This window comes from Tachypleus tridentatus, chromosome 13 (genome assembly GCF_004210375.1).
Source record: "Tachypleus tridentatus isolate NWPU-2018 chromosome 13, ASM421037v1, whole genome shotgun sequence".
Taxonomy (NCBI): domain Eukaryota; kingdom Metazoa; phylum Arthropoda; class Merostomata; order Xiphosura; family Limulidae; genus Tachypleus; species Tachypleus tridentatus.
Window position 1 is genome coordinate 86,123,219 of NC_134837.1, and position 15,457 is coordinate 86,138,675.

The 15,457-nt window shown below is 34.4% G+C and overlaps 1 protein-coding gene across 6 annotated transcripts in view; it reads right to left on the reverse strand.

Annotated features, from left to right (window-relative positions):
- LOC143237682 (protein FAM234B-like) overlaps positions 1 to 15,457 on the reverse strand; it is a 59,454-nt gene that overhangs the window by 12,380 nt on the left and 31,617 nt on the right. For all 6 annotated transcript variants that reach the window (XM_076477198.1, XM_076477199.1, XM_076477196.1 and 3 more), the window contains 5 exons: positions 13,007 to 13,267; positions 11,925 to 12,191; positions 10,736 to 10,814; positions 3,031 to 3,186; positions 519 to 600 (listed from right to left, as the gene is read on the reverse strand). In XM_076477198.1, the coding sequence (XP_076333313.1) occupies positions 519 to 600; positions 3,031 to 3,186; positions 10,736 to 10,814; positions 11,925 to 12,191; positions 13,007 to 13,267 (845 nt within the window). The remainder of the gene's footprint in view (positions 1 to 518; positions 601 to 3,030; positions 3,187 to 10,735; positions 10,815 to 11,924; positions 12,192 to 13,006; positions 13,268 to 15,457) is intronic.

The window sequence follows — 15,457 nt, forward strand, 5'->3', positions numbered from 1 at the left end:
TGTAATCTGGCATTTGTAGACCATAACTCTGTCATATTTGCACAAACTCAAAGGATTTTCTAAATAAAAATTTTTAATGCATACAACCACATCAAGATTTATGAAGTTTTAATTATTGGAATTTTTCATGCTAAGCTAAAACTAATAAGATTAATCTTTTTTACTCTTTTGTGCATATACATATGCACTTAGTTCTTAGATTTAGAGGATGGTTTAAGCCAAGGTGAGCTCAACTGTTGTGTGTATGTGTTTAGAATATAATACCTCACCTATATAACTTTTGCTATTTGGTATCAGAGTATAAAGCAATTAAGTGAAAATAATCAAACTAGAACACCTACTAGAAGCTAAACAAGTATTAACTACAGCCTAAAAAATCCTTGGTATGCAGATACAGCATAGTCGCATCAGTTTACACTCACATTTATCCAAGAACAGGTGTAACAATATTATGTTAATACTGCCCTCTAGTCCACGTCTCTATATTGTGTAAACAACATATCAACATCATGTCTTACCTTTGAACAGTATTCATTTTCATTAATACCAAGGGCAATGTCTGTGAGATTTGAACTGAAGAAACTTCCTGATGTTATCGCCCTAAAAATATTAATTACCATAAATTAAAGCAATTTGAATGGAGCTTTCATCTTTAATAAGCATAGGTCATATCACATCACGAATTCTAGTTTCTACAACCATTCTTACAACACGGTCACTGTTAGATTTTTTCTCAGAATGTGTGTAACAAAATACAATAAGTTACCAGATCTATGAGAATAGCAGTAGACTTAGTCATGAAGAAAAGAGTTGATTTTTTTAAATATCTTAATTTAATCTATCAGAAACAACAAGCTGAATTATATGGACATTTGTTAGTTCAAATTTAAGCATGATTAATCCTGTATCAAGTGCTGTCTACAACATAGATTGAAGCACAAACCATAAATTCTACACTTCATCTTCTATAATGGTATAGATATGTTGGTTACACTTTTGCTGGACCACTTCTGTTAAACAGTAACAAACTATCTGTGAATACAAACACTTCATTCTCCTAAACATTAAATTCCCTATCTAACATGAACAGGACAAACAAGCCTTCTTTCTTAATTTCAAAAAAAATCAAAACTCGCCTTAAAAACACACTCATACTGACCTATAACCTCTGAAAGTTCACTTATGTAACAAAAAAAAAGTCAAAAACACACCTTCAAGAATCAGCAGTCTACTCAGAGGGCAACACTGATTAAAAAAAAAAATCATTTTTATAGCATCCCTTCGTTCACAGAAGCCAATTTCCAGCACTTACTCTTGAAAAAATCTTGCACAACTACTACAATAAAACTTCAACTCATCAATAAAATTGCTTTTGATTGATAAACCAATCAACAATATAGTTTCACACTGTAAGTTACAATTTACCATAGAAATTAGTTCAAAAGTAATTCAGTCTTGGATAAAACTTGGTATGAAATATAAAATTCATGTAGGCTTCAAATTCACTCAAAATTCAGGTTTCAAACTAAAACTGAAAGAAAATAAGAAAATATTTATACCGGATTCACTGAATATAATTTAAAACCTTCCCATTTTTACTACTTTAGGAAAACAAAATATCCTAATATATCTATAAAAAATAATGTAATTTTGAAGTAACAAACATCAACAAACCATTGACTAGCCACCCCTTTTATATAATGTTTCAAAAAATGTCACAACAGCCCCACTTGGCCGTTAAGAAGCTTTTTACCATAATTAATTTAGTTTGTACTACGAACAGATACGGTATATTCCTGTGAATACGCAAACTATTCGTATCTCATGCGTATCACAGTGGCTGTTGAAAAAGATAAAAAAAAATCTCGATTTATGACTTTCCATGGCTGTTTTGTTTGTTTTGAATTTTGCACAAAGCTACACGAAGGCTATCTGCACCAGATGTACTGTAAGCACAGGTTTTATAGTTCTTGCTATTACAAGAACAGCCACCTACAATAAAACTTGCCTGCTGAGATAGGTGTTTTAAGGCTACTATGCATTCCGTAGTTTCCAACAGTTTCCAATGGGGAGGATGTTTAATGGCGTTAGATTCCTTTAAAAAGTGATAATTATTTAGAATAATGCCTTTAACTTGTTTGGTGTAAGTGTAGCATGTGAAGGTAAGGGGTGGTCTGGTACAGGAGAGTTTAGAGTTTGTTTCCATGAGAGATGAAGAGGAATTGTGATCTTAATTTACAAAGTTGAGAGTGTTCTTTTTCAGAATGGTTTTGGGGTAGTTACGATCAACTAAAAATATTTCAATATTATTATTTTTGTTTGTTTTGAATTTTGCGCAAAGCTACACGAGGGCTATCTGCATTAACCATCTCTCATTTAGCAGTGTAAAACTAGAGGGAAGGCAACTAGACATCACCACCTACCACCAACTCTTGGGGGATTCTTTACAACGAATAGTGGGATTGACTGTCACGTTATAATGCCCCCACGGCAGAAAGGGTGACCATGTTTAGTGCAAATGTAATTTAAACCCGCAACCCTCAGGTTACGATTCGAGCATCTTAACCACCTGGCAATGCCGGGACCCATTTTTATTGAGCAGGCATTGAAGTCATCATGTTCAATTGCAAGATATAGAAAGAAGAATATCCAAGAATGGTAGTGGTGAATCGAAAATATCATACATCTAAAACAACGTAGAATGGAAGGTACTTACGTTTTGAATAAAGTTTCTAGCTCGAGCAAGGTGCCTGTGAGGATTTCTATAATGTCATCGATATATCTCTTGTGTATATATTTCTATCTCTTTCTCGTATCTCATAATCACAAAACCACGTTGAAACGTTGTACATTTGTTACTGTCTTAAACTTGTAATAAAGTTTTCTTCGTTACCCCTTCAAGCCATCTAAAAACTTTAAAAGCCTCCAAGGGGGTCCTTCATTCAATTTGAAGTAACCTACAATAACTTATGATACGTACTACATTACGATATCAGTTGTGAGCACGAGCATTTTTTAAGCCTAAATTACCTGATTGTGGAATTTATACTGATTGAAAAGCTCCATTGTGTAGAATAATCCTCTCCACTGATGAGAAAAATGCTTGCGTCATTCCATACTATAACAACTTCTTCTTCAGATTTTGTACTCAACACTAACAGATGCGTGCCACCAACTTGGTTGGTTCTGTAAAACATTATTAATAACTGTAACAGATTTATTAATGTATATTTATTTTAATATCTATGTTTGTTTCAGTTAAGCATATATTTAGAAATGCATGTAACGTATATTGTAAATGTGTATTACGAAAGTCTCATCTGTTCTCTAAATTTGTGGACGATTCTCAAGCGTAAGAATCAACAATGTACTAAGTATATGTATAATACTAGTGATTACTAGCATTACTGCTAGATGAATTTTCGAAACTCTCGCCTAATGAGTATAAAAGGTAGCCATAGCAAAAGGCGAGGATCTAGTATAATGTTATTGGGTCGCTACAGACCGTATACTATAAGTCCCGGACGCTATAATTGTAACAAACGCTTATTAATCGGAAAAACTTCAGATATTTGACCAGGAACGTTTATAACAACTTCAGTGAATTAACTTCGGACGTAAGTACTTCTTATAAAACATTAGATATTGTCGTTAGGAAAAAACCTCAGGTGTGAAGAATAGAGCTAGCTAGCATTCCCGTCAATTGAAGTGTATCTGGGTAATTTGTGCCTCGTGAACCATTTATAAGGTATTCAGTTCCAGACCGGATAAAGGACTTAATATTGTTTGTGAAACATTTGTATATAAATTAGAATTAATTCGCTCTCCATAAACCATCGATAAAATATTCAGTTCTAGACCAAATATTGTTTGTGAATTTGCAAAACTTCTGTATATAAATTATTATTTGTAATAGTCGTTATTATAAATTGTATTGTTGTTTGTATATTAACATATACTTGTATTAAGAAAAAATTTCTTAATCAATTGTATTAATTTCTTGATATCCAATTAACTTCTAAATTCAAATTCCAGTTTCCATTTACACTGCACAACAAAGTTTTTGCTTCTTGAACACTGTTTTTAGCTGCTGATCGCGAAAATCACATCCAAATTTGCCCATCACCTACCGTTTCATCGAAATCTTTAGTTTCACCAGGACATTGCTACAATGAAAAAACGATATCAGGGTAACTGGGATCCGTCAATGCTTGCTGACTACTGTTGGACACTGCAACGTGATGCACCGAACATTGAATACAAACGAAAATCAAAAGCAAAACACTTTTACTTATGTTGAACTTAACAGCTTATTAGAAACATAAACGCAATTAAATACGTTATTGCCGGTAAACAGTTAACTGCCTATTTCTCAGGGTACCTATGTGATGAAGCAAAACCAAAGCTATATTTGCCCATACCAACCAGGTACCTGTCACAATCAACAAAAACTTTTCAAAAAGTTGTGCAGTGTAATTTGAGATCGTAATGCATAACGTACATAACATAATAAATCAGAGATTCGTCCGAGATTAATTATAATACACACACGTGACTTCTAACCAGATTTGCCACGTCTTGAATTTGAACTCTGAAATCTTTTATAATGTAAAATATTACTATATGAGTGTGAAAAACGTGACACCGTTCATCACAAAACATCCTCTTCAAATTTCATAAATCAGCCAGCCTCATAACAGTTTTGCTTAAAGTTTTGCTCTTTAAATGATATAATTATCATACAAAATGCATTATATTTACGAATATAATACACCAGACGTAATTCTATCCACGAAATTCTGGTTGCATACAGTGCTTTAAAGAAGTTTTGTTATTTTAGTATAATATCCTTTTAGCTTACCGTTAAGTTATCAGAGGCTTTCTTGTTACTAAAAAATAAGACTATTTTAATTTAGTTTAGTTTTATTGCAATAGGTTACGCTAAGAGAAAACTTAGAATCCTTTAAATTTATTAGTATAAGAATAATATACTAAAAACTTAAACCTTTATTAGTGTTCATAATAATTCGAAATTGAATAGAGTAAAAATAACATTTAATAAGATAAGTATTATTTATGATAAACAAAGATTTCAGATACCAAAAGCGTAAATTGCTGTGTTGATAATTTTTTTAATAATCACGTTACGCAAAAGCAGTAAAACCTTACGAATCAACAATGCACGATATGTGTATGTAAAATTCAAGTGATGGCCAATATTATTGCCAGCTGAATTTTCGAGAATCTCACTTAATGAGAACAATAGGTAGCCATCGCAATACATGGGGAAACAGTTTAATATTCTTAATTCACTGCAGTCAGTATATTATAAACTTTGGAAGCTATAATTGTGTTAAACACTTATTAATTTGAAAACAACAGATATTTAACCAGGAAAGTTTATAGATTTCGAATATCACAAGCCGTTTAACTTCAGTGAATTACCCTCTGATGTCAGTATTTCTACGAGGACATTAAATATCTTTGTCGGTAAAAAGTCAGATTGTAAGTGGCGTGAGGCCAGCTAAGAATAGACAGCTAGCTAGCTTATGCAAAGTGTAATAATATCAACTCAAAATTAATTCGCTCATTGCGAACCTGGTCTGTCGATAAACTATTCAGTTTCAGATCAGATAGTTTGTTTGTTTGTTTTGGAATTTCACACAAAGCTACTCGAGGGCTATCTGTGCTAGTCGTCCCCAATTTAGCAGTGTAAGGCTAGAGGGAAGGCAGCTAGTCATCACCACCCACCGCCAACTCTTGGGCTACTCTTTTACCAACGAATAGTGGGATTGACCGTCACATTATACGCCCCAAGGCTGGGAGGGCGAGTATGGTTAGCGCGACGCGGACGCGAACCCGCGACCCTCGGATTAGGAGTCGCACGCCTTACGCGCTTGGCCCTGCCAGGCCCCAGATCAGATAGAAAACTGAGTATTGTTTGTGAGTTTATAAAATGTTCGTATGTATGTAAATATTTGTGAAACTATTTTTAATAACCATTATTATAACTTGTGCTATTGTTTGTATATCAAAATATATTTGTGTTAAAAAAGAAAACTCTGTGTATCGATGTTGTTGGTAATATCATAAATTTGATATACATCGACATCCAATTAACTTCTAAATGCAAATGAAATTTTCCGATTATTCAAAATTGTAATACGTAGCGTAGTTAACGGAATAAATCGGAAACTCATCTAAGATAAATTATAATAAATAACTTCAAATTGAAGAATTAATTTCAAAGTTGCCTGTCAACAGAAGAAATATTATCTAAGTAAATGAGCTCTACAGTATTTCGTACATCATATGCAACCTCGTTTTTATACTTTAACTCACTATTTAGTGCATGTAATAAACAATTAATTCAGAGACAATTATTACGTCCATTCATGATAACGAGAAATCCACTTGAAGTAAAATGTAAAATAAAGACAGCTGGTATGGGTATTAGAACTTTAATTAAAATAAAGTACAGAACAACGTTTCAACCTTCTTAAGTCATCTTCAGGTTAACAAAGAGAGTTTGTAACCGAGCATTGCTAGGCACGTTTTAGGAACGAGAGTGTAAACGGTTACGAGATTGTAGGGAGCATTGCAGTTAGATGTTAGATTATTAATTAATATAGGTATAAAAATAGTCCTTCATATTGGTTTAATACCCAAACCAGCCAACTTTAGAATACATAATTATGAAGTGTTTGTTGTCAAACACAAAATTTCGCAACGCGTTATCTCTGTTGTACACACCAGAGAGGTCGAGTTTTTAGGTGGTGTTTCCTTAGTGCAAAGCTACACAATGGCCTCCCTGCATTCTGTCCACTACGGAAAATCGAATTCTAGATTTTAGCGTTGCAAGTCCATAAATTACAGCTAACCCACCACAAGGCATAGAAATATCTCCTCCTTCCGAACCTTACGGAAACAAGATGACCAAAGAACAACAGAAGAGTTGATCTGGAAAAGCTTGTTACGACGTTGCTCACTCCAAGTCGAATGTCAACTGGAGCAAACTCAAGCCTTCAATTCAATACAGGCGCTGTGACGACACCAGAGGAGACGGAGACAAAGAAAGTTGCAAACAATAAAGGTGGAAAGAGAGAGTTCAGGGGACTCAGTGTACAAACTCTGGACTGGAGATGTACATAAAGTCCTTGTGTAGAGCCAAAGTCCCAGGTGGTAAATGGGGTCCAGCATCATCAAGGTTGAGGTCCTGGCAGAACCATACGCCAGAGACACATAGTCCAGTTTGGAGTGAATGAGGGCACGATAGATCCTGAACACAGAACATTGATACACTCCTCAATAGGTAGAATAAAAGGCATAAAGGATGTTCAGTGCCCTTATATACTTGACATAATTGCTTGATGTGAGAAATAAAAGTAAGCTTACTGTCAATGATAAGCTCGAAGAATTTTGCCTTTAGGACCACAGGAAAAACAAAATCACTGGGATGAAGCTCTGTTTCAGTGATAGCAAAAGTGCATGCAAACGGTTTTGGAGAAATAATTGGTAAAACTATTTGCTACAGTCCATTTCAACAAACATTTGGGGCACTCTGAAGCTAACACTCAATAAACTTCATGTTTGATGATTGACAAGAGATGTAGAAGTCATCGACACAGAGCCTGTTTGCAGTAGTAGAAGAAAGTTGTGTAGTGTTAGCATTAACCTTGATAGTGAAAAGTGTGACACTCAAGACACAGCCCTGAAGGACTCCAAGTTCCTGTACAGAAGAACTGGAAAGTGTGAACCCACATAGAATTGGAATCACCTGTTCAGCAAATATTCCTGATAAAAATGGGTACATGACCACGTAATCCAGAAGCGTGGAGGTCTGGTAAAATTCCATATCTCCATACAGTGTTGTAAGCCTTTTCAAAGTCAAAAAACATGGAAACAAGATGTTCCCTCTTGAGAAAAGTTTCCCTGATTGGTGTTTCTTATTAAATCTGGTAGCCCATGACAGAGACTTTCGACAGAACCCACATTGGGTAGGCTGTTTTATCCAAGGAACTAAACAAAATAAGAATTAACCATCCCCTCAAAGACTGAACAGAGACAGCTAGTCTCAAAGCAACTGGATGATAGTTAGAAGGAATCTTGGGATCCTTCCTAAGGTTAGATAAAGGAGGACAATAGCTCAGTGCCATGTATCAGGAAACACATTCTCCTGCAAGATTCAGTTAAAAACAACCAGAAGAATAGCAAGAAAGGCAGAAGAGAGATGGCGAAGCATCTCACTGTGAACATCATCAGGTTTGACAAATGTACTACTAGGCGAATGGAGAGCAATCTTGAGTTCCACCAGTGTAAAAGAGCGGTTACAGTCATAGAGGTGATTGCTCTCTCCAAGACTCGGTGGTCAAGAAAGTGGGGGAAGAGTCAGAACTGTTAGACGCACAAGAAAAGTTCTCTCTGAACATCAGCACCTTCCTGGTATTTGAGATCAAGAATGGAAAGAGGATGGGAAGTATTCTTACCACTGATCTTCCGAATCTTGTCCCATATGATTTTGGAATTGGTGGTAGAAGAGATGCTAGTTGTGAACTTAATCCAATATTCTTTTTGACTTTGATGTTGAGCCTACCATACACTCACATGGGCCCGCTGGAAGGCGAGGCCAAAGAAGGTGCACCCATGCAGTCACTGGTAGGAATGGGGAGGACAGAGTCACAAATAGACGTTGGCTTGTCAACGCACAATAATCATAGAGGGCAAACTACTCTTCACATGATTAGAAAATGGCTTTAATAGAGGCACAGAAAGATCTGTCTGCACTCCCACTATAGCAATAGAACACAGCACGACATATGTTTCATTTTTGTTTTTAATTTCGCGCGAAGCTACACAGGACTAGGTGCGCTAACTGTCCCTTATTTAGCAGTGCAAGACTAGATGGAAGTCAGCTAGTCATCGTCACCCACCGCCAATTTGTGGACTACTCTTTTATCAATGAATAATGGGATTGACAGTCACATTATAATACGCTCCCCAGCTGAAAGGCCACGGGTGCCACGTTTGATGCCACGGGAATTCGAAACTGCGGCACTGAGATTACTGGCTATGCTAGACCAACAACATATGTGCAAGATAAATTGTGGACAAATACTTTTGAATTTCGGGGTTAGAAATGTTGTTGATTATTTTCAAATGCTGCACTTTTTTTTCCTCCACCCACGTAGGGTAGGAATAAAAGTAAGAGGATGGGAACCACTACAGTTAATGTAGTGAGATTTCAGTTCGCATTCGCAGGCATCGTGGTTTTTATCACCAGAACGAGCACATATCAAAGAACCATGATGTGATGTCTTTGAATGTTTGAACCACTGGTGTTGGAAATATCAGAGAGAGTTATGAATGTATGGCCAATCCTTACAGTTCAGATAACCTGTCTGGACAGAGGCAGGTGAACACAACAATGTAAACGTCAAAATTAAGATACTGATTGGCAGCATACTCCTGTTCTTGCAAGCAAAAATATGACGCACAGCAGAAACGCCTTGGCTGGAGGAACCAGCAAGGATATCCAACTCGGGAATGTTCTTCAAATCCCTCTCAACGATCACTCCTCGAAAATAATTCAGAATAGCGCATGAGGAGTAACCTTAATGGGTATATCCTCAATAGTTTTAGAATTCAGGAGGTATTTACTGTGTATTGGGGTAGATGTTTCTGCCAAGAAGTTCCCAGAACGTAGCTTCTTAACAGACTTAGGAGATTCAGCAAGCCCCTCTATTATTTTTTGGATGAATTCATCTGATAAAGAATGGAGAGTTGAAAATTGTGGTATAGGTTCTGAATGTGGTGGTGATTTTTTAACAAAGTCGTTTATGCATGGTCGTTTATCATTTAGTTTTTTGTGATTTTATTTTTAGCAAGGACTGGGGAATCCACAATATAGAGAGGAAGATTCTGTGCTCACTGACCTCACTCACTATGGAATTATACAAGAGGACATACTACAGTGCCAAACAAGGACACTGCAGCAATGCTGGGATTTAGTAAGCACTATATTAAAACACCAACATTGGACATAATATTAACAACACCCACTGAGAACGTCCAACACTATTACTCGGTCGACTTTAGCCCAAGTGGACGAGCTGAGTGATCCTGGGGAGAAGTGATATACCAAGGCCGCCTGTTTACAGGAATTCAATGCCAAAGTGGTGTGTTGGGGTCTGACTCATCAATCACCTGAATTCTCTCCTCTCCTTCAAGAGTTGTCACACACGGCAAACACGTAGATGGATGTTCAGATTCTGGAGGAGGTAAACTGAAAACATAGAACCTTCTCTGGAAGGTTCTCTCACCATGCAAATCGAGAGGAAATAACTACGGTACGTGCAACAACCATTTCTTTTTAACTTTCTCAGGACGTATTAACTACATTTATTTTTACCTCTGTTTCAGAAGATTTCACTTGTTACTTCCTGTTACTTGACACATGTTTTGCTAGGTGACAAAAGTTAAAATCTAGTTACGATAGTGGATTCACGTATTCATTTAATTTTTAACATCATAAGTATTACCTTTTGGATGTAATTTTTCTCAAGCTTTAAGTTCCTCTATATAAGAAAGTAATAAAGTACTATTTTGTTATTTCAAATAACAATTGAAATATATTAATTATTAAATAATATTTTTAATTATCGGAATTCTGTTATTTTTCTGAACTTATTACCTATAAGATGAGGAATATGAAGATAAAGTAAGAGAAATAACCTACTCCGGAACTTGAATAAGATTTGGTTTTAGTGGTGTCCTGCCATGACATAAATCACTTGAAGAAAATGACCAAATATTTCCTACAGAAAAATAAAGAAAACAAAATTAAAATTGCAAAAAGTTGTTACTTTATGTTGATAAGGAAAACGGTTATCTCAATAGTCACTTGTTAAAATTAGTATATGTTTTTATATCATAAAATTTACTTTAAGTATCAAGAGGCTTCCACTTAGACATAACTTATGTTTTATCGTATCTCACAAATAGTATTACACAGGAAGATAAAATTACATCGAAATGTTAAAGGTATTATGCAGACAAAAAATGCTATATGTGTCATACATAATCATCAGGGGCGCCACTTTGGTCTCTTTTGCATATTTCTCATTGGTATAAATGCGCCTGTTGATTATATCAAAGTTCATTCAGTCATCAAAAAACTGATAAGTATGCAGAGAGGTGAACTAGTGAAACATTATTACACCACATAATTCAATACAAAGACAACTCTTAGAGAATCTCATACTGAACATAACATCAGCAGAGAGTCATATTCCAGTGTTGCGCTTAAGATGAGCCACATACACGCAGATCACTAATACTTACTGAAAATACTTGATTTCATAGAAAAAACCAGCACAAGCTGGTATTTGTCGATTTTAACTATTTTCAAACTCTTAAGTCAACTTTGCACATCTATCATTACAAGCTTCATCACGTCCAAGTACTAAAGGAGATGGATTTAACCTAACATGTTGAATTTGTGTTGTAGTTCTTTGCAAAGTTGTAAGTCAATGAGCAATGGAAAGCCATTACATTACGGTCTGATGAAGCAAACTACATACTTTCTGAAAGTGTCAGCACATGTAACTTATTTTAAACACCAGAGATGCATTTTGAACAATTACTGTGAATGATCGTACATTAAGCCATATTGGTGCTTTTTGCGACGGCATGTAGATTTACATCTACAAGGATACCCATAACACCCATGTGCAATTTCACTTTTTTCTGCCATATCGTTTGCAAGATATGGGGTGATGAACTGTAAAACTTTTAATAATCCCCAAATAGTTCATGACAAATATCTCGTTGAACCTCCTGTTATTAAACATACTTATCCCATTGTTTTAACGTTAAATCGATGTTACCTGAATATACCACACTAATAAATAACAGCAACTAATCACCGTTTTCGTGTTGGTCTTCACAAGAAAACACAAAATTCGTAATATTTTTAGCTTCTGTTCTGTGGATGACAGCAGCCTCAGGTAATGTGCTACATGTTTCAATGGAATGAGAAATAATAGTGATTCCAGAAGATCCTGATAATACAACTACTGATATATTTGAGGATAAATGAAAAGAAACCATCTCGTCAATAGAATCCCCATCACAGTCAGGAATAGCTATTGGGTTGGAGAATGTTTCAGCTTGTAGCTCCCAAAAGATGTGTCCTGTAACAATTAAGTTACACCATTAAAATTTGGTCAAGTATAACTTCTTCAGCAAGTATTAAAGGTCTTGAATGAGAATATAGAAACTAGATAAGGCTTATCTAAACACTTTAAATAATAGTATATTTTAAAAATAAAACACTTAAGAAGAGAGAACATAATTTAAACAAAACCTGTAAGTATTTAAACATTTTTGTTTAAACTATTCAGATATTTAGACACACAATAACTGAAAAAAAAAAACCTTCATCTATTTAGAAAGGCTTAGAATTAGAGGATAACATCATGTAGATCCTACAAGAAGGATTAACTGAACTATTGTTCTATTTTATCACACATAAAATTATTTAAAAAAATAAAACGTTAAAGTGTTAATAACACCAAAAGAAATGCACATTTGATGAATCTTATTTTTGATACTGTTTAACTTTTTCAATAAATATAAGTGCAAAGGTGAAAGAACTCTATTAAAACATTTAAAAGACTTAAATCTTTAGGTATATCTTTAAAAATAGTTGATTATAGTAATTAATGGATTGCTAACTATTATAAATAGATTTCATCATAAAGTTCTTTGTTTTAAAACATGTGAAAACGAAAAAAATAGTTTTAAATATTTTTTTACAATTTTGTTTTAAACAAAAGAAAAATATACATTAAAAAGTTAATAACTTGGAAACAAACCTAAAAAAACCTGAAAGAACGTCAATATATTATTCTCAATATCCATGTGCATAAAAAGTGTATCCAAGGTGAGGTATCAAGTTTATTATGACTTAAGATATTTTATATGAAAGTTTCAAAGCACAACTTACCATCAGTACCATTAACTACTATCATTAATTCACTTCCAAGAACAACACAATCTAAGATAGTATCATTATTGACATCCACTTGGTTGCAATTGATTAAGTGTAGTGGAGAAGGAAGTTTAACATGCCATATCACTTCACCTGTAGATGCACGAATAGCCATTAAAGCAGAATTAGTAGCGTTCAAACGACTAATGGTGCCAAACACAACTACCTGTTGAGTATTAGCTAATCCTGGCACATTTTCCAAGTTGGTGGATAAAACTGAAAAAGAAAATAGTGTTTCTTTCTTATGAAGAACTTTGAAGTAAAGATAGAATTTCTCTCTCATGCAATAAAATCCAGTGAAGATTAAAGAACTATTCGAATTATGCTAAAAATATAAGTTTGATTCAGAAATAAGATCATATGAAGAAGATACAGAAAGCTAAAGTTTAAACAAATTAAATATAACAAATGTAAAACAACATATACACCAGAAGCAGATTAATGTAGATAGTCCATGATGTGGCTTTGCGATTAACTTCAAACAATAACAACAACTTTCAAGTGTATAAATGTAATAAAATAGTTCACTACTTGATCACATCATCAGCTTATTAACAACTTTTCAATCTTAATATATCTCACATATAGGATATGGATCATATTCTCAGTTATACATATTTCCACTGTGTGGAATAAGCAATGTCACTTTTATTCATATAAAGATTTTTTTAACCTACAAGATCTTCCCTATTCAAGTTTAAAAACAAAAAGATAGGTGCAGAAATTGACATAGTTACTTACAACATGAAATTACAACCCTACAAGTTAATTACTTGGTTATTACACTAATATCAACTGATCACTTTATTACAGTTTTAGAAACATAGTTGACAAGAGAGCACAGTTGAGAAGACTTTTGTTGTCAGATGTCTTGTTTTTAGCATTATTTTCTGATGGTATTTCACCTGTACATTTTCCTTCCATCAGATATTAAAAAAGGTACACGCACGTTTCCAAAATGTGATATTCAAGACGTCCGAGAGCAAAAACCTTTCTAATAGTAATTATATTTTATATCTGAGCACAGGGGGCGAGAAAAAGTTGTAAATACATAAAGCTTTTTAGAAGTGTACTTGATGAAAGTGACTGGAAATTGATGGAGAATGTAGACTGGCCTTACTTTGATACAACAGTGGCCAAAGAATTAGGTTGAAAAACACAATCAAATTTAATGCAAAGAAATGCTGTTTAATTACCACCTTAAACGAACTTCTATTATTATCTTTTTCTCTTATCATTTTCGCTCTTTATCTTCAATTAACTAAATGCCAAATTAACTTTTAAAATTCTATTTCCTTATAATAAATGACTGTTTTTGTCATTTGAATCCCAATTGAGGAAGTTTAAATATTTCAATATTTATTAGAAGAGGAAACATGAGAGTTCCACTTCCGGTACCCACATACTGATATATATTTTTATGTTAATTACAAGGGGAAAAGCCCCAGGAGACACAGGAAAGCACGAAAGATATAGGTTTAGCATAGATCGATAATAAAAGTATTTATAGAGAGACTAAGTTCCAAAGTATTTACTTCAATTACAAGAAAAACGTTTGAATGAAAATGATTACAAAAGATTAGTCATGTTCGATCATGCTCAGGAGTTTATTGAATAAACAAAAATTATTAATCCCTATTTAATATAACTAACCATAAAACATTAGATTAATTGGTATAAACTAATAAAAAAATTATTGTGCTTTGTTTGAAAAACCTAACACTGTCACAAGCAGATTATTAAACCTGCAAAGCAATATTAGCGAAATAACTACATTTCGCTAATGGCAGTGGTCAAAGATGTATTTATCCAAATGATGTTTTGGTTTGTTTTGTTTTGAATTTCACGCAAAGCTACTCGAGGGCTATCTCCGGTAGCCGTCCCTAATTTAGCAGTGTAAGACTAGAGGGAAAGCAGCTAGTCATCACCACCCACCGTCAACTCTTGGGCTACTCTTTTACCAACGGATAGTGGGTTTGACCGTCACATTATAACGCCTCCACGGCTGAGAGGGCGAACATATTTGGTGCAACGGAGATTCGAACTCGCGGAAATGGAAACCAGATTCAAAGGGCACAAAAAGTCACCTTCATACGTTTCCAAACACTGCAAATTAAACAAACACAACATAAACATAAAAAACACCCAAATACTAAATAAAGAAACAAACATAAACAAACGCAAAATTAAAGAAGCCTTACTTATACAACAACTAAAGCCCAAAATAAACCAATAAAAAGGAACATCTTTATACCTATATTAATAAATATATCCAACATCTAAGCATGCCCTCTACATTCCTACACTCAGTTACACAATCCCCTTCAAATATGTGGTCAGCTATCTGTCAGTTACCTCTTTCTTTCTTTGTGAATCTGACGATGACCGAAGAAGGTCGAAACGTTG